The sequence below is a fragment of the Protopterus annectens genome, chromosome 3.part1 (assembly GCF_019279795.1).
Source record: "Protopterus annectens isolate FY-2018-M chromosome 3.part1, PAN1.0, whole genome shotgun sequence".
Lineage (NCBI taxonomy): Eukaryota > Metazoa > Chordata > Ceratodontiformes > Protopteridae > Protopterus > Protopterus annectens.
In genome coordinates this window covers 484,299,957-484,321,193 of record NC_056732.1, presented here as the reverse complement: position 1 = coordinate 484,321,193, position 21,237 = coordinate 484,299,957, and the positions used below count along the sequence as shown (strand labels likewise).

The 21,237-nt window shown below is 41.3% G+C and overlaps 1 protein-coding gene across 1 annotated transcript in view; it reads right to left on the bottom strand.

Moving 5' to 3' along the window:
• The window catches only part of LOC122798180 (ectonucleotide pyrophosphatase/phosphodiesterase family member 3-like), an 835,307-nt gene that overhangs the window by 37,394 nt on the left and 776,676 nt on the right, over positions 1-21,237 (bottom strand). Inside the window, exon 24 of the mRNA XM_044066922.1 lies at positions 3,922-4,078. Coding sequence (XP_043922857.1) covers positions 3,922-4,078 — 157 coding nt within the window. The remainder of the gene's footprint in view (positions 1-3,921; positions 4,079-21,237) is intronic.

The following is a 21,237-nucleotide window of genomic DNA, read 5'->3' as shown; positions in this document are numbered from 1 at the left end:
CCAAAACCCAGACCCACCACAAAAGGAGGGTGTATCCATATTCATCAAGGATACCCACACCTCCAGGCTGGTGGCAACTCCGCGAAGCATCAGAGACCATTCAGGTGCAATTAACCAGCAGGCAAAACTGCTCTACAGTTTGTAGCATGTTACAGGCCACCCTCTCAAACTGAGGGACCCCACACAGCCATCCTGAAGACACTGGAGAGTATAAATGTCTCTCAAAACACCATCATATTGGGTGACTTCAACTACCCAAACATAGATCGGGAACATTACGAAGCCCCAATACCCTCAGCCCAAAGGTTCCTGGAGTTCATAAACTGAAATGCTACGGAACAACTTGTCACCATTCCCACAAGAGGCGAAAGTATACTAGACCTGATCATCACAAACATGGGGACAAAATGCTCCCACACCAGAAGTATATCCTCATTGGTGAGATCAGGACCATAACTAATCTCACTGGAGATCCACATCCGCCCCCACCCCCAACAAAAAAGAAAGACCACAGTGAAGAACTTCAAAGCCAACTTCACACTTTCTTAAGACTGGTGTGGTATCCTTCAAGGCCCCTGAGCCATTGGAAACCACAACCCACACTGCTGAATCACTTTACAAATGCTTTCTCGAGCACCTCCAGGATTGCATGGATCAAGCAATCCCAAATAAAATCAAGACCCTTTCCACCAAAGGCAAGCACCTGATCTACCCAATTGAGGACCTTGGCTAACTAAAACAAACTTTACAACAAGAGGAGAAAGCTACTACAAGATAGAGAAAAATCCCTAAAAGGGAAGACATCTCTGATCAATACTAGTAAAAACTACGATCACTCATAAAATCATCCAAGGCCAACTTTGAGAGAAAATCGCCAAGGACTCAAAGACAATCATAAGGCCTTCTTTAGCTATGTTAGAAACCTGGGTGGAAACTCCCAGATATGCTCAGAAATTAGTCCAAAATGATACAAAAATCACTGAACCCACAGACATTGCAAACATACTGGCAGACAGGTTCAGTGCAAATTTCTCCTCCACCTCCCCAAAGGAAATATCTATCCCAGCAGAGTGTAGCCTCCCAATCATCTCAAATGCCCAGGTGAGAGCTGCTCTCTAAACTAAAAACCCAGCATCAATGGGACCGGATGGTGTCCCGCTGTGTGCTACACAAACTCAATGAGAACTAAACCACACACATAAGGCTGCTGTTTTAATCTTAGCCTTACCACAGGATACGTGATTCCAAAGAGTGGCGTGACGGCAACTGTGGTCCCACTCCACAAAGGCTGATACTTCTACGGACCCTGGTAATTACCGCCCCATAAGCTTAACAAGCCACAGTGGTGCAAAGCTATGGAGGATCATAATGGAACTCATAAATAAAAGACATAGGGGACCTACAGACATTGGATCCTACCAATTCGGCTTTGTCAAAGGGCAGATCATGCTTCTTGAACTTGGTCGACTTTTTGAAAACAGTCACCAAGGCCATTGATGAGGGAAGGCAGTTCACACAGCCTACCTTGACCTTGCAAAAGCTTTCGACACAATACCCCACTCAGGTATCATAGAAAAGCTCACCAGCTTAAACAAACCCATATGTCACAAGATGGTTGCAAAAACTGGCTCAGGACAGAACCCACAGGGTTAGAGTTGCTGGTATGTCTGGACTCCAAAGCGGTCACAAGCTGTGTCCCACAGGAGGTGGCTCAGTCCTGGGCCCCCTCTTGTTCGCATCTACTTTTCAGAAGTGCAAACAAACATAGAGGATTGTGGCTGACAAAGTTTGTAGATGACTACCAAACCAGAGCCATAGTTGAAAATCCATCAGACACAGATATCCTTCAGAGAGGTCTCATAAAACGGATAACTGGTGCCAGAGCTACATGGCCTTAAGCTAAACGCCAAAAATGTATAGTCATACCCTTTGGTAAAAACAAGGTAACCCCAAGTTACCACATAGGTGGCAATCCATTAAGCACAGAAGAAGTTATCAGGGACCTGGGGATCCAAGTTGACAGTAACCTTTCTTTGACACTCACATTGCCAAAGTGGTTAGGAGGACCTTCTACATTGCCCACCTGATTATGAAGGGATTCACATCCAGATCAAGGGAGGTCATTCCCCTGTACTCTTCACTTATCAGACCAATGATTGAGTACAATGCCCCATTTGGAATGTATCTTACCCGACACCTCAGCAATTGGAAAGACCCAAAGTTCCTCACCAAAAGGATAAAGGGCTCAAAATATGCCATATGCTGCCCGACTGAAGAAACTCCAGCTCTATTCGAGTCGCATACGTCGTCTGCTCAGAGGTGACATGTGCCTGACATACAAGGCCATGTCCAACCTGGAATTAATGGACATACTCCCACCTCAAAAAATCCAAATCCACCAGAGCCACAAGAGCAAGAGACTTAAACCTCAACACAGATATAAATAGGACGTGCTGGAGGGACAGATTCTATCACCAGGAGACTCCTATGCTGTGTGAACAGAATCCCGGTCCATGTGAGACAGAGCACCTGCACTGGCTCTGTTCAAGGAATCTTGACCAGTGGATGATGGGAGATCGTAGGTTTACCCGGGGATCATCTCTGTATCACTGCTGGACAGAGGCACGGCAAACTAATGGGTATAGTATTCTTCCACCTAAGGGGTGGTGAAAGCCACACAACTCTGGCTAGGCTTATAAATGCCCTAGGGCAGATAGCCTAGTATGAACCTATGAACCTATGAACCTATGTTTTCCCCTACCTACCAAGGTTGTATTGAACTTAAGCATGGATTAAGTTTTGGAAGCAGCCCGTTAGATGCTATATGTGTAAACAACTGTAATTCACTACCAAAATGAAACCGTGTAAGTAAGTCATCAGGATAAATGTTTTATCATTTTTACAAACTGTAGTTCTAATTTTTTAAATAGTTATTTTGTGATTTACAGATGTGTGTGTGTGTGTGTGTGTGTGTGTGTGTGTGTGTGTGTGTGTGTGTGTGTGTGTGTGTGTGTGTGTGTGTGTGTGTGTGTGTGTGTGTGTGTGTATGTGGCGTACATGGCATGTGTGTGTTTTCTAGACTGGTTTGGTGCAATCAAACGGTGTTGAGATGACCAGCTGCAGTCAGAGGACTTTCTGTTCTTCTACAGGAGGACTTTTTACAGAGGTAATGATTGATTTGTATGAGCGCATATAGGTGAATAACCAATCATTGTTTGTGTTTCTGAGTAATGATTAGCATCTGCTGCATAACATTCAGTAATTACAGATTATCTCCTTTCTATATGGAGTGGAAGAGAGCTGGATCATTCTAGTATTATCCACTTTAGTGGAATAGACTGGGAAGGCCCAAGGGCTGTGTTAGAACAGTATCAGAAACTTCTAAGAGTTGTGCAGTCTTAGAGATGAAAGTCCTAGAGAAGTTCTGCAATGGCGGTGTCATCATGCCTTAAATTATAACTGTTATGACCAGCATCCCAGGTATTTACATGACTGGCTTTCTGACTGATGTCCTGAGCAGAAGAAGTGTAGAATAAAATACTTTGGCAGATGTCAGAACGTATTTTTATTCCCAATATTTCAGCTTCTGACTTTTTGTGGGGATTATATTTAAAGGGCCAGCAGACTTTTATATTGCAATAAACTTTTGCTTTAGTTGTTTATATGTTTTTTTTTTGTTTGAATTTGACTCTAATCAGTTTTAGCCCAGGCATATAACATAATGTCCACTAATGCATTCCTGCTTACTACGATACTGAATTCAGAGATCAGAGGTAGATAATAATTGTGTCAAAATTATATACATGCCAACCTTTCTTGGAAAAAAGAAGGAAAATAAAGTTGCTTTATGTCAACACAAGGAAAAAATAACTGTACTGCAGTTTGTGTATGAATTTCACCAAATTGCTTAGAAAGACTTACACTGCATGATTCACTGTTGTCATCTCTGTGAGGCAAAATAAAAGCAACAGCTTGAATGGATCCAGAGCATCCTGATGGTGTCTCAGTCGTATTCTTACAGTTAGTAAGAACTATGAAGTAATGTGTTGGATTAGGGATAGAAGTTCCAGTGACATTCCTGAAAATTAAAACAAATATGATAATATGTAATGTGAAAAAAACATATACAGTTGCTACATTTTTATCAGCAAAGGAAACATTTGAGACAATAAAGTTTCAAGAGAGAAGTGTTGAAACTTGTAGGAATGATGAAGCATACAGGAAAAAATAGTGTTTCCTACAAAGAAGTGTGGGTGGGATTTATAGAGATGCACTGCATGCCTGTGCAGCTTTAATTGTCAAGCAAGCCACTTAACGAAGAGCTGCACAGCTAATCTGGTATGTAGTACACAGAGAGTAGTACTGGCATATTGAGCAAAGGAAGGCACACGAAAAGATGGGCACAGAGATAACAGGATAAGCACAGCTAGGCTGCTCTATGTCAGGACCATAGTTTGATGAGCAAAGTTGTGGACATCACATGCAATGCAAAGAAGCATGGTTAAGACATTCATGCTCACACATGCAATGCAGCACTGAAGACGTACATGTAATGCCCTACAGGGCACAAGAAAGGCAGCATAGTAACCAACAGATACAGCAATGTGGGTGTGCACAGCAAACTGACAACCCTGGGCATTATGTAAATGAATAGGAAATGGGGTGGATGAGTAAGTAGGAAATGGGCAAACAGCAAGCGGAGGAAAATTAAGAAGGGCAATTATAAGGTATGAAAGGTGAGGAGGGGAATGAAGAGTATGTTTTCTTTTAATTGCAAAAGAGCTATGCAGTGCTATATGCACGTGTGACCATGTACTAAAGGTCAAAACAATGAAATAGAATGATAGTGTTCATTAAATGCCTAGCACTGAAACCAAGAAAAAAAAGCCAAATACTCATCAGCCTAACAACTCTAATGAGTCAGGATAACAACTAGTCATTGCACATAATGCACTACAGACCTTACATCTATTGGTAGATATCAGAAGAAAACACTGAGCCAGTGCCAAATTTAAGAAAGCTAAATATAATGTTTGTCGCCTGCAGCTATCCTATATTAGCAGCCATGAATTAAGATGTAACATACACAGCACATGTTTACTAATTAGCAGTTATAGAGTTCATGCATAATTACATTGTATAAGATGGAGGCAGACTTAGGGAGAAAGGAGCACAGAAACATAGGAACTTACTAAGCAATTACAGAAACCATAACATGCCTAGTCATACAAATAAACCTTTAATCAGACAAACTTCAAAGTTCTTGTACATTTTTCAAGCACTTAATAGTGCTTCTCTTCCAAAAGGAGTAGCGTTGTACATGGTACCTCTAGTGTAAATTTGTGTCTACCTATCCAGTCATCAAGACTAACCTTAAAGGTAGCTAAGTGGTACTTCATTTGACCTGTACAGGTAACTTATTCTATAGACTTGGAGTAGGTTGAGTTAGGAACCTGTCTTTCTAACAAGTCTTGACTATTTGCCTGGAACCCATAACCCATGACCCATAAGCCTAATCAGCCTTATCTACAAGGCCATTACAAGAATCATCATGGAACTTATCAACAAGGGCATAGGCGACCCTTAAACTCTTGACCCAGCCCAGTCTGGTTTCATAAAGGATAGATCTTGCTTATTAAACCTGGTGACTTCTTTAAGAATGTCACCAAAGCCTTGAATGAGGGCAAGGCAGTACATATCACCACCTATCTTGATTTAGCTAAAGCTTTGGACAGAACCCCCCCCACTCAGGGATCATTGAGAAACTCTCCCAGCTGGGAATTAAACCATACATTGCTAGATGGGTAGCCAACTGGCTCACTGACAGAAAGCACTTTGTTAAAGTTGAGGAGTCCACCTCCACCAGTAGACCAGTTACCAGAGGGGTACCACAATTATCTGTGCTGGGCTGTCTACTCTTTAGACTCTATTTTGCTGAAGTCCAAGAGAAAACAGATGGTCTGTGGCTTACTAAGTTTGCAGATGACTGTAAACTGGGTGCAATAATAGAGTCCCCCAGTGACGTTAACTTATTACAAAAGGGGCTGATACAGACAAATGATTGGTGCCAATCACATACTAAAACTAAATGCAAAAAAATACCTCATTATCCCCTTTGGCAAAGAAGTAGCCCTTGATAATTATGATACAGATAGTGCCCCTCTATCCTCACACCCAGTGGTACAAGACTTGGGAACACAGGTTGACAGTAATCTAAACTTTGATCACCATGTGTCCATAGTAGTAAGGAAAACCTTCTACATTGCGCATCTCATAAACAAGGGCATTGCATCCAAGACTAAGGAGGTTATAATTATGCTGTACTCAGCCCTTATCAGACCATTAATTGAATGCAATGCTCCCTTCTGTATTATCTCACCAGACATCTGCAGCAACCAGAGGGTCCACAGAGGTTTCTAACCAAGAGAATCCAGGGTCTCCAAGACATGACCTATATGAAAAGACTGAAAGCCCTGTCACTGTACTCTGCATCATACAGGCTGCTGTGAGGTGATCTCTGCCTGGCCTACAGAGCAGCCTCTGACCCTGCCCTAATGGAAATGCTGCACATCCACAAATCAAATGGGACAAAAGTCACACGCTCCAGGGATCTCAACCTAGCTTGTGACATTAACAAAATATGTTGGAGAAACAGATGTATCTCCCAGAGATTGCTGCTCCTTTGGAATAAGCTCCCACTTCATGTGAAACAGAGCTAATCAATGCCCCTATTTAAATGGAATCTTGACAATTGGATGGGTGACTGTAAATTCAACCCAGGGGTGGCACCTATGTCCGTCATGGACAGGGGCAGTTGGTCCTGATCATAGAATCGCTCTGCTAATAACAACCATCTAACTATGGATAGTTAGGCTACATGTTTTTTTTTACATAACTAGGCTTGTAAAGGCCCTAGAGCCATTAGCGTAGTAACCTCCTATGAACCCATATATGTCTTTATTGTGGGTGTTAGTAGAGTTACTGGTTTTGTGAAGAAATAGAAGGTCAAATAAGACTGGATCTTTCATGGCTCAAAAAGCAAGACATAGATCCCACTGCAGCAATCTGTAGGTTACTGAGTATAAGGAGAGTCATGCTGATCTATCAGGGTAGTTGAAAGATGTGAGACCTTTAATTTCCTTATATTTAGGGCCTTATGCCTGGATTTGTTCATATCAAAGGGTCCATTGTATCCAGTGATGAGTTTGATAAGGAAAGAGTCTTTGGTAAGATGACTTCTTTGGATCTTGAAGGTATTCCTTTGGGAATTAAGTAACCAAATAACTCCACTGTGTTCAGCCAAAGAATGTTATACAATCCATTTATTAAAATACAAGTTGTGCTCTTTCATCTCTGACTGAACACCGTGGAGTTATTTGGTTACTTGTCTTCTGTCGGCACAGATAGCACACCAGGTTTCGTCCTTTGGAAATTAACTGGGCCCAATAGAAGGATTTCCTGACTGTGATTGAAACATGATGATAGAATGCGATAAAGTTATTCACTTAAGTGCCCAGGTCTCCTATGACCATATCTGTCTGAAGAGGATAACCATTTATAAAATAAGAGGTGGTAACAACCTTGCTGCCAAATGCTAATATCCTGCACTTTTTTCACTTAGTTTGAGACCATTTTACACCATGAATGTACATATTCAGCTCTTCCTTGAGCTGTTTTGTATAATTGGATGAGCAGGCAACAGTACACAGTTTACAGTCATCAGCAAACTTGGTCAACCACACTTCTGGGATATTGGCATGGATGACTGCAAATAAATGTCAGACAGCAGAAGGCCCATAACTACACCCTGTGGCATCTCACTAGTTGTAAATTTACATTCAAAAAGGGAACCAGCAAGTTTCAAAATTTGGGATCTGCTGGGTAGCCAATCTGCAATCCAGCGGACAATGTAAGAGCTTAGATTAAGCTTGTCTAATTTTTCAATAATGCCACCAATGAGCATAGTATCAAAAGTTTTGGCCTGGTCAAGATAAGCAGTACAAAAACCATTACAACCATCCACAGCCCCTGCACCCTTTTCGAAGAAGTTCAGTAGGTTAAGGAGACAGGACCTGCTCTTCACAAAACAAAACTGATTGGGATCTAGAGCCATTACATTGTCTGTGTCTACACAAATCAGTTCTGTTATGATACATTTCATGGCTTTGCATATAAGACTGTTGAGACTGATAGGTCTATAATTACCTGAGTCTGCAGAGGGGCACCTTTGTGTGGTGGTTTTCCAGGCATAAGGAACAAAGCCTATAGATAGGCTGAGGTTGAACAGTTTAAGTAGAACTTCAGATAGCCCATACTTGACACTGATGAGAATGCGGCCTAGTATGTTGTCTGGTCCCATGGAAATATTATTTTTAGCCTTTAACAGGGATTCTAAGACTTGTCCCAAGGTTATTACAGGAGACACTAACCTCTCCCTGATAGTGGGGACAACAATCTGGGCAGGAGGGGTATGTCCTTGGGGTCTGCATGGGTGATATTATTATGAATGAGCTCATTATATTGTTGGATATTATTACTTAATTTTCTGACATAAGTGAAGAAAGATTTGTAGTTTTCTTTTGAAACTGTAGCAGTTTTAAGTTCATACTCTGCTTTAGATTTGCATCTTGGGAAATCATTTAGAGCAGTAGAAGAGCCAGTAGGAATAAACAGATGACATATAGGAAAAGCAAACAGATGTTTAATTAGTGGTGCAGCAGTTAACATTGTTGCCTCACAGCAAGAGGTTCTGCAGTTCAATTCTCAGCTGGGGTGCCTTCAGTGTGGAGTCTACATGTCCTCCCTGTGTTCGCATGGGTTTCCTCCGGGTGCTCCAGTTTCCTCCCACATTCCAAAGACATGCATCTAGAGCATTTCTCCCCAAGTCTCACCTGAAAATAGGCTCTGTCCTAGTCAGACTTTCCCAGCCAGCAAATGTTAAATAAATAAATAAATAAATACATTAGGCACAGTGGTGTATGTTGCTGGACTGGACATTCGCCCCATGCCCCTCATCTGAAACAGCACAATTGGCATGCCAGCTGAAGTGATACTCTACTAAACTGACCATATATCAGTCAAATGTATTGCAGCCCTTGAAAGTGACTGGAGTAAAGATTGTTTCCACCTTATGCTTTAAGCTTTTAATCTGATGTCCTCAATTTGTTTTTCATTTAATACTACATTAATTAAGTTACAGTCAAAGATATACTTCCTATGATGGAACAACAAACACTGTGTGACATTGCATTCAACCAATAAGCACAAAAAATCTGGACAAAGCCACAAATAATGTGGGGACAATGTCTCAAAATCACAGACAGATTTTAAACATTGCTCTTACAAACTTAGAAAGTTGCATTAACATGTATTTTTGAGAAGAACATAAAGTCTGAAGCTCAAATGAAAATCATTATTTAGTGACTTCAGTCCTCAGTGATTTGCCATGCGAGGAACAGAGCTAAAATATAAGGCAAAAATCTGGACATTCTGCAAAAATATGGACTGTTGAGAGTAGGGGGACTGTTTGATTAGCGAGGGCAGTACTAGATTTAAATGTTGAATTCCTTCTTTACAGCAATTTCTCAAAAATAATCCACTAGATGGCAGCAAAGGATAGCTCTGCATAGTCCAGACACCACTTTTAAAACCTTGAAGATGAAATATAGATTGGATAAATTTATTAAAGGTGTCATTGAAATAAAACAATTTTGAAAATGGCGAAAGAGGAAATGAAAACAAAATGTGAATTATTTGTGATAGTATTAATGCACTTCAGTGGGTTTATTAAAATGAGTTACTGGATAATGAATCATCTAGTAAATACCCTTTCTAATAAGCCGTAGGCCACAGAGAATCAACCTTCCCCTAACAGGACCATTTAAGGTTCAAGGCCAGAGAATAAACCTTCCCCTAACAGGACCATTTAAGGTTCAAGACATAGAGCTGCTCCCCTTTTTTCCACCTACAACACTTGTTTCAAATGCTATAATAACCTCTGTTAGACCTACCTGCAATTTTCTCAATGTTATTAAGAGACTTGCAGCCATCCTTTAGTGTTGGAGTGAATGACGGTGGTTATAAAGAAAGAAAATTATATAGTTAATGTACAATGTATGAAAAAGTTTGATATGGTTTGTTTGATTTTCTGTTAATGTTTGTGTGCCTAGGTCACAAGTGATAATTTAATAAAGGTGTTAAAAAGAAGGTATGATTGTGCTGTGTACATGGCATTGACATAGCAATGGTATCTTACCCCCCCCCCCCACACACACACACACACACACACCACACATCACCACCATTATCATAAGTTCTACAAAGCATAGGCTGGTATTCCCCAGGTTCTTCTTTAGGATGGCTGACCTAAAATATTCTCATATATTGCCGAATATATACAGAGAGACAACATGCAAAAGAGTAAGTTAGCATGTTGCCTGTGTAACATAAAACACAGTTGCCTGAAGTAACTATATAACATCTGTGACTATGTACTCAGGAGCATGCTCAGTTAAAATATGTATGGTCGATTATTATTAAGGCACTCACGTGTGTGTGTGTGTGTGTGTGTGTGTGTGTGTGTGTGTGTGTGTGTGTGTGTGTGTGTGTGTGTGTGTGTGTGTGTGTGTGTGTGTGTGTGTGTGTGTGTGTGTGTGTGTGTGTGTGTGTGTGTGTGCATGTGTGACCATCTAAAAACAAAAAGTGCACTAAGGAAGATGAAGGCAGAGAAAGTAAGCAGAGATGGAGTCATTACACATATAATCATGACATTGGATGCTTTAGGGGGGAAAATGACTCTTGAGGGTACTTATTGCAGTATTAAGAGAGAAGCATATCCAAAATCAATATAGAACACGCAGTCTAGTGTCAGCCAGTGTACAAGAACAAAGGAGATATTCACAAATGAGGGGAGTACAGAGGTATCAGACTTATGTCACACTATATCAGAGTGCTGGAGAGGAGGATTGATAAATGAATATACACAGAAGTAAAATGCAACACGGGACATGAGAAGTACAGATTCAGATCAGGATGCAATAGAACCTACCAGATGTCTGCACTGAGAGAGATAGTGGAGAAGAAGCTGAAGACGAGGAAAGAGTCCAAATGGGCATTCCTGCTCTTAGAGAAAGCATATGGTAAGGTCTTAAGAAAGTTGACTTGGGCAGTCCTGTAATTTGAAGTCCAGGAGACATTACTAGAATTAGTGGTCTATGCACAGGGACCCAATGGAAAAAAGTACAAGTTGTGTTCAGACTCACAGAGAGGTTTACTAGTGGGAGTGGCTGTGGATCAGAGTTCAGCTCTGAGCCCTCTGTTGTTCATACTGGTGATTTATTACATCAGCAAAAGAGTCATAGGAGGCAGATCAGCTGTTTGAAAACAATGTGGCATTATAAGCAGACTCTGAACAGCAACTTCAGCAGATGATAGGAGAGTAGAATGCAGAACCTGAAGGTAGATAGGATGAAAATGAGCACAGGCAAGACACTGGTTATAGCAGCAAATGGAGGAATCAGAGGAAGCATAAAACTGAGATGGAAGGGAAAACAATGGAACAGGTTAACAGCTTCAAATATCTTTAGTTGTGGCTGAGGAGAAGGGAAATCTGAATGAGGGGAACGACGCTGGAATCAGAGATGCTGCAGCCAGTGTCAGAGGAGTATGAGAAAGATACCAAAGAAGCTGAAGAGTGGATTGTAAAAGCAGCGGTGTGACCAGTACTTCCATGAGGCACACAAACCTGGGTAGTGAAGGCAGAGACACTGCAAAAGTGTGAGATGATGGAAAGGAAGTCCCCGAGATGGAGGCACATTGCACAATAGATGAAGAAATGATGCCTTCAAAGCAGAACCTGAAGTAGCTCCGATTACAGAGAAGATCAAGGAGAACAGATTATGGTGTCTCAGTTTCATGTCCTGGAAACCAGAAGACAATTTGGTAAAGCAGATTTGTGAGAGACAAAAAAAAGTCAAGAGAAGACAAGGACAGCCAGCCAAAAACTAGACAGACAAAGGTTAGATGGACTGTGCAAGAGAAGACCTGAGACAGGTGGGCATAACTGCCAAATAAGGCAAGAGAGTGGCTCTGAATAGAGGAGTGGCCACAACTGGACTATCACACTGACCCCATATAAAAATGGGAAAAGGAGTTGAAGACGATGATGATGGTGATGACAGGTATTCAGAATACCTTGAATACATGTTGGCACAAGCACATATACCTTAGTGCTCATGATATAGGTAGTATATCAGGTAGAATGTAAATCCCCAGACAGATATACTTCCCATGAGTGTGAAGTCAAACCTACCAGCATTAAGCCCCCTCCAATCTACCTACAATCATACAAACCATCTATAGCTTCACAGGGTAATGACCTGTTGTGTACAAATACTGCTATCCTATTAGTGAACACAGTAGATTAGGGTCCATGTGCATGGGACTTCAGGCTTACTAAATTTCTATGCCACATATATCTGTACATATCCCTTTCTACACAAAACTTAAATTTCTGTGCCACACATATATGTGCACATTAACGCAACATGTATCTTATTGAAATGGATTTAACTTATTTTTGTGAAAACATGTCTCAAGCATCATATAACACTTAAAACTGTAAACCAAAGACAGATACAATAGGCAGTATCTACCGCATGTATGTCTGTGGCATAAATAACAGCTGATATTGATAATCTGTTTGCTGAAGATGCCGGCATAAAAAGAGCTTGATACTAATAATTAACAAGAGTCCGACTAATACCACGGAAGTGCTCTGTAATTTAATTTTAGTGAGCATGTGGCATATTTTTCTGAATAGACTGGGTTCTGCAAATCCTGTTTTGAGTATAGCCTGAGGTCTTTAATACAACCACATCAAAACGTGTTATACAGTCTCAGTGTAGTGTGACTGTAGGATATCTTTGGTTTACCGGGGGTAAAAAAGCTATTACTCCAAATGCAGCAAGGCACCAGGCAACTGAACTGAGCACGAATTGTATAATAATCATTTTAAGGCAAATGTCCATGAACTCCAACTTTGCCCTTAAGACATCTTGTTGTGAGCAGTTCATTTTCTATTTTACATGAAACTGTTTTCCTTGGTACAAAGAAGTGTTAAAGGATATTCTGATGTTCTGAACTGTACCACAGAGCACTCACAGCTCAGAGGAATGACAATCACACTTCTATGAATTAAGGATATACCCTTTCATATAGCATGTGTGTCATGGCACAGACTTTATTTTAAAATAAATAAATACTGTATTCATTGACTATAAGGTGCTATAGAAAATGAAGAATGACTGTGATATAACTAGTTGCTTCTGCAGATGTTTAACTGATTTGCTTCATTTGGCACTCCTAAGGCTAACAGCAGATGTGCCTCTCAAATTTGAGAAAGCTCTCACACAGCTGGAAATCACATCAAGCAAGAAGCCAGGGCTTGATGCCAAGCCCCCCACCTTGTAGCTAAAACCTCATGACTTTGATGTTTAGTTAAAAGAAAAAACAAAAATGGTTGTGTTTTATAGCTTTGCTTCTCTGATGTCATGTATTGCACCATATTATTGGCAAGCATTAGTGAAAGGGAGTGTGTGTGTGTGTGTGTGTGTGTGTGTGTGTGTGTGTGTGTGTGTGTGTGTGTGTGTGTGTGTGTGATTTGTAGTGCAGAAATACGGGATGAAAATAACAGTTTTTTAGCACCATTTTCTTTTTGTAGGGATAAATCAGAGAAACAAGCCTCGTGCAGTCATTCTGTATATTGTTAACTATACTTAAAGTGTTGCAATGTGAATACTCTTAGTGAAAAATCTGATCTACTCCATGGTCACTGACAGGTGACAGAAATGCCACTACAAATCAGGATAGAAACTCTAAAACTGATAATGATGCAGTCTGTCTAATCCAAAGATGGGTCGTAGGTATATGTGCTGGCTTGTATGGCAACAAGGGCCTATGTTTGATAAGACTGAACAGAACTTCACCAACATTTTGACATACTTTTTATTTTATTAATCATATGCTCACTGCAGTCAGGATTTACCTAACAAATTCAGCTAAATCTCAAATGAATTGTCAATATACAAGGAAGTTGCAACAAAAAATAGATTTTCCTATGTTTGCTGACTAGGTACATTGTTCATAGGTTCATAGGTTCACAGGTAAGTACTAGACTATCTGCCCTTGTTGGCCATTTTAAGCCTAACCAGTTTTCCTTCAAAGGTGAGAATTAAAACTTGTAGCTTATGACTATGAGGTAAATACAGGTGGTGTTCTTTGTTGTTTTTTTTTACTTTTGTGTTATCCTAAAGTAGGAAATGGTATATTTAGCATCAGGGGATTTGCAATATTTATAAAATGAACTGCAGCTATGATGCAGAATCTCTGTTTGAGAGGAATAGATAGCAAGAAGTTTATCTGCCTTCATTTAGAGTGCTGTAGCTGAGCTATTACTTTGTGTTCCACTTCAACCCATCCCATCACATGTCACAGACCATCTGAATTTTGAAGGACTGGCAGTTCCTCCCCCAGGCCTTGGTCAGAGCCCAGAATTGTTATTAGGTTTTAGGAGATTATCTCTGCTCATCCACACTCAACAGTAATAAACTGCAACTATTAAAGAACAAGCTGATAATACAATCCAGGGCGTTGTCTTCTTTATTCCTACAGTCTCAGCAAAACAAATCACAAACTCAGGCTTTAATGAATCAGTCTGCAATAAACTTTAAATGCTAACTTTCTTGACAGTTTATAAATACTAACTCCACATATAATTATTACATAAGGAAAGGGGGGTGAATGCTTTCATGAGTCATTTATATTAATACACTAACTCGTTGCCTCCTAGAAGCATGTAGTCATCAAAGAAAATCAGACTTCTTCTGTACCTGTAAGAGTACTCTTGTTGTAACAGGAGCTGGCCCTATAGTCTTGAAATGAGTAATGTAGTCAGCATTTTCTAAGTCTAATTTCTGAAGTCCAGGTATAGATACAGACCAGAAATTGAGTCAGCAGCAATGTGGCATCTACAGACTGCCATAATTTGTGTTGTGCCCTTGTAAAAGAGAATATGGAGTATATTCCTTTATAAGAAAAAAGTATCACACCACCAACTCTTTTGTCATGGTTATTATTCTGATGCCAATGAAACCTTCTAGCTAGTGAGTGTAGCTGAAAATGTTACTTAGGCTTTAGCTATATTTCTGGAACTGTGCAATTCAAGGAAAGCCAATATGTTTCCCAAGTTATAGTTAAGGTAGCAACATTTACAAGGGAAAGGGTTAGGTTGTGGCATGAGTTTTAATGGTTACTCAGCTGGATTGGTAGAGGGTGTAAAACTGATTCTAATAAATCCTTGCTTTATTTCAATTTCCTTGTCTTAGTAGCAGAATGAGACAAGTGCTAGAGTGTGATGATATGAGGGGTGTGTATTTTATGTGCAGAGTGTATGTTTATGGAGCCTAAATAAAATATGTAAGCTGACAGGCAAGGTAATAAGGTGATTTGTAGAAGTGGGTGACTGGTCCCTTAAGAAGCATTGTTAAAGCAGGTGGTTGACTGAACAGGCTGATGGGTTTACAATGGACAACAAAATGATGCTACGAGTAGTAAGCAATCAGTATAAGGACATTAGTGAGCCTGGGTGGGAAGGTGTCTCAATCAAGTATTGGGTAGGATAGGCCAAGAAGGCTATCTCAACATCAAATAGTCAGTTAGCTGCATAGGACTGTAGCTAAAACTGAGACTTCCACCAATACCTAAAGGCTATAGGTCAGACAGTAAGGAGCGGCCTTAGGTCAACTGGTGCCCTAGGCAAAAGGGCTCCACGGCGCCCCACCACCACCACCACCACACCACCCGGTGCCCTATCCTGGTCTATTTACACCAAATAAATACTGGAAAAGTGCCCCTAGGCGCCTAGTTGGCCTATGCTTAAGGCCGGCTATGAGACAGAAAGTGTAATCAAGTATAGTGCTTCTGGCCTGAGGAGACTCGGGGCAGTGTGGAGTCTAACTTATAGGTTATGCAGTAACCACCCCCAAACACCTCAGAGATGGCTACACTGGTAGCACAAGGCTATGGCCACCACACCCACAAACCCAGAAAATGTATAACAGATGCAGAGATGATTGGGAGCACAGTACAGAAGGAAGTAAAGCACCCACGAACCCAGAAAATGTATAACAGATGCAGAGATGATTGGGAGCGCAGTACAGAAGGAAGTAAAGCACCCACGAACCCAGAAAATGTATAACAGATGCAGAGATGATTGGGAGTGCAGTACAGAAGGAAGTAAAGCACCCACGAACCCAGAAAATGTATAACAGATGCAGAGATGATTGGGAGCACAGTACAGAAGGAAGTAAAGCACCCACGAACCCAGAAAATGTATAACAGATGCAGAGATGATTGGGAGCACAGTACAGAAGGAAGTAAAGCACCCACAAACCCAGAAAATGTATAACAGATGCAGAGATGATTGGGAGCACAGTACAGAAGGAAGTAAAGCACCCACAAATCCAGAAAATGTATAACAGATGCAGAGATGATTGGGAGCACAGTACAGAAGGAAGTAAAGCACCCACGAACCCAGAAAATGTATAACAGATGCAGAGATGATTGGGAGCACAGTACAGAAGGAAGTAAAGCACCCACGAACCCAGAAAATGTATAACAGATGCAGAGATGATTGGGAGCACAGTACAGAAGGAAGTAAAGCACCCACAAACCCAGAAAATGTATAACAGATGCAGAGATGATTGGGAGCACAGTACAGAAGGAAGTAAAGCACCCACGAACCCAGAAAATGTATAACAGATGCAGAGATGATTGGGAGCACAGTACAGAAGGAAGTAAAGCACCCACGAACCCAGAAAATGTATAACAGATGCAGAGATGATTGGGAGCACAGTACAGAAGGAAGTAAAGCACCCACGAACCCAGAAAATGTATAACAGATGCAGAGATGATTGGGAGCACAGTACAGAAGGAAGTAAAGCACCCACAAACCCAGAAAATGTATAACAGATGCAGAGATGATTGGGAGCACAGTACAGAAGGAAGTAAAGCACCCACAACCCAGAAAATGTATAACAGATGCAGAGATGATTGGGAGCACAGTACAGAAGGAAGTAAAGCACCCATGAACCCAGAAAATGTATAACAGATGCAGAGATGATTGGGAGCACAGTACAGAAGGAAGTAAAGCACCCACAAACCCAGAAAATGTATAACAGATGCAGAGATGATTGGGAGCACAGTACAGAAGGAAGTAAAGCACCCACAAACCCAGAAAATGTATAACAGATGCAGAGATGATTGGGAGCACAGTACAGAAGGAAGTAAAGCACCCACAAACCCAGAAAATGTATAACAGATGCAGAGATGATTGGGAGCACAGTACAGAAGGAAGTAAAGCACCCACGAACCCAGAAAATGTATAACAGATGCAGAGATGATTGGGAGCACAGTACAGAAGGAAGTAAAGCACCCACGAACCCAGAAAATGTATAACAGATGCAGAGATGATTGGGAGCACAGTACAGAAGGAAGTAAAGCACCCACAAACCCAGAAAATGTATAACAGATGCAGAGATGATTGGGAGCACAGTACAGAAGGAAGTAAAGCACCCACAAATCCAGAAAATGTATAACAGATGCAGAGATGATTGGGAGCACAGTACAGAAGGAAGTAAAGCACCCACGAACCCAGAAAATGTATAACAGATGCAGAGATGATTGGGAGCACAGTACAGAAGGAAGTAAAGCACCCACAAATCCAGAAAATGTATAACAGATGCAGAGATGATTGGGAGCACAGTACAGAAGGAAGTAAAGCACCCACAAACCCAGAAAATGTATAACAGATGCAGAGATGATTGGGAGCACAGTACAGAAGGAAGTAAAGCACCCATGAACCCAGAAAATGTATAACAGATGCAGAGATGATTGGGAGCGCAGTACAGAAGGAAGTAAAGCACCCACAAACCCAGAAAATGTATAACAGATGCAGAGATGATTGGGAGCACAGTACAGAAGGAAGTAAAGCACCCACAAATCCAGAAAATGTATAACAGATGCAGAGATGATTGGGAGCACAGTACAGAAGGAAGTAAAGCACCCACGAACCCAGAAAATGTATAACAGATGCAGAGATGATTGGGAGCACAGTACAGAAGGAAGTAAAGCACCCACGAACCCAGAAAATGTATAACAGATGCAGAGATGATTGGGAGCACAGTACAGAAGGAAGTAAAGCACCCACGAACCCAGAAAATGTATAACAGATGCAGAGATGATTGGGAGCACAGTACAGAAGGAAGTAAAGCACCCACAAACCCAGAAAATGTATAACAGATGCAGAGATGATTGGGAGCACAGTACAGAAGGAAGTAAAGCACCCACGAATCCAGAAAATGTATAACAGATGCAGAGATGATTGGGAGCACAGTACAGAAGGAAGTAAAGCACCCATGAACCCAGAAAATGTATAACAGATGCAGAGATGATTGGGAGCACAGTACAGAAGGAAGTAAAGCACCCACAAACCCAGAAAATGTATAACAGATGCAGAGATGATTGGGAGCACAGTACAGAAGGAAGTAAAGCACCCACAAACCCAGAAAATGTATAACAGATGCAGAGATGATTGGGAGCACAGTACAGAAGGAAGTAAAGCACCCACGAACCCAGAAAATGTATAACAGATGCAGAGATGATTGGGAGCACAGTACAGAAGGAAGTAAAGCACCCACAAACCCAGAAAATGTATAACAGATGCAGAGATGATTGGGAGCACAGTACAGAAGGAAGTAAAGCACCCACAAACCCAGAAAATGTATAACAGATGCAGAGATGATTGGGAGCACAGTACAGAAGGAAGTAAAGCACCCACAAACCCAGAAAATGTATAACAGATGCAGAGATGATTGGGAGCACAGTACAGAAGGAAGTAAAGCACCCACAGAACCCAGAAAATGTATAACAGATGCAGAGATGATTGGGAGCACAGTACAGAAGGAAGTAAAGCACCCACAAACCCAGAAAATGTATAACAGATGCAGAGATGATTGGGAGCACAGTACAGAAGGAAGTAAAGCACCCACGAACCCAGAAAATGTATAACAGATGCAGAGATGATTGGGAGCACAGTACAGAAGGAAGTAAAGCACCCACGAACCCAGAAAATGTATAACAGATGCAGAGATGATTGGGAGCACAGTACAAAAGGAAGTAAAGCACCCACGAACCCAGAAAATGTATAACAGATGCAGAGGTGATTGGGAGCGCAGTACAAAAGGAAGTAAAGCACCCACAAACCCAGAAAATGTATAACAGATGCAGAGATGATTGGGAGCGCAGTACAGAAGGAAGTAAAGCACCCACAAACCCAGAAAATGTATAACAGATGCAGAGATGATTGGGAGCACAGTACAGAAGGAAGTAAAGCACCCACAAACCCAGAAAATGTATAACAGATGCAGAGATGATTGGGAGCACAGTACAGAAGGAAGTAAAGCACCCACAAACCCAGAAAATGTATAACAGATGCAGAGATGATTGGGAGCACAGTACAGAAGGAAGTAAAGCACCCACAAACCCAGAAAATGTATAACAGATGCAGAGATGATTGGGAGCACAGTACAGAAGGAAGTAAAGCACCCACAAACCCAGAAAATGTATAACAGATGCAGAGATGATTGGGAGCACAGTACAGAAGGAAGTAAAGCACCCACGAATCCAGAAAATGTATAACAGATGCAGAGATGATTGGGAGCACAGTACAGAAGGAAGTAAAGCACCCACGAACCCAGAAAATGTATAACAGATGCAGAGATGATTGGGAGCACAGTACAGAAGGAAGTAAAGCACCCACGAATCCAGAAAATGTATAACAGATGCAGAGATGATTGGGAGCACAGTACAGAAGGAAGTAAAGCACCCACAAACCCAGAAAATGTATAACAGATGCAGAGATGATTGGGAGCACAGTACAGAAGGAAGTAAAGCACCCACAAACCCAGAAAATGTATAACAGATGCAGAGATGATTGGGAGCACAGTACAGAAGGAAGTAAAGCACCCAACCCACGAACCCAGAAAATGTATAACAGATGCAGAGATGATTGGGAGCACAGTACAGAAGGAAGTAAAGCACCCATGAACCCAGAAAATGTATAACAGATGCAGAGATGATTGGGAGCACAGTACAGAAGGAAGTAAAGCACCCACAAACCCAGAAAATGTATAACAGATGCAGAGATGATTGGGAGCACAGTACAGAAGGAAGTAAAGCACCCACGAACCCAGAAAATGTATAACAGATGCAGAGATGATTGGGAGCACAGTACAGAAGGAAGTAAAGCACCCACAAACCCAGAAAATGTATAACAGATGCAGAGATGATTGGGAGCACAGTACAGAAGGAAGTAAAGCACCCACGAACCCAGAAAATGTATAACAGATGCAGAGATGATTGGGAGCACAGTACAGAAGGAAGTAAAGCACCCACAAACCCAGAAAATGTATAACAGATGCAGAGATGATTGGGAGCACAGTACAGAAGGAAGTAAAGCACCCACAAACCCAGAAAATGTATAACAGATGCAGAGATGATTGGGAGCACAGTACAGAAGGAAGTAAAGCACCCATGAACCCAGAAAATGTATAACAGATGCAGAGATGATTGGGAGCACAGTACAGAAGGAAGTAAAGCACCCACAAACCCAGAAAATGTATAACAGATGCAGAGATGATTGGGAGCACAGTACAGAAGGAAGTAAAGCACCCACAAACCCAGAAAATGTATAACAGATGCAGAGATGATTGGGAGCACAGTACAGAAGGAAGTAAAGCACCCACAAACCCAGAAAATGTATAACAGATGCAGAGATGATTGGGAGCACAGTACAGAAGGAAGTAAAGCACCCATGAACCCAGAAAATGTATAACAGATGCAGAGATGATTGGGAGCACAGTACAGAAGGAAGTAAAGCACCCACAAACCCAGAAAATGTATAACAGATGCAGAGATGATTGGGAGCACAGTACAGAAGGAAGTAAAGCACCCACGAACCCAGAAAATGTATAACAGATGCAGAGATGATTGGGAGCGCAGTACAGAAGGAAGTAAAGCACCCACAAACCCAGAAAATGTATAACAGATGCAGAGATGATTGGGAGCACAGTACAGAAGGAAGTAAAGCACCCACGAACCCAGAAAATGTATAACAGATGC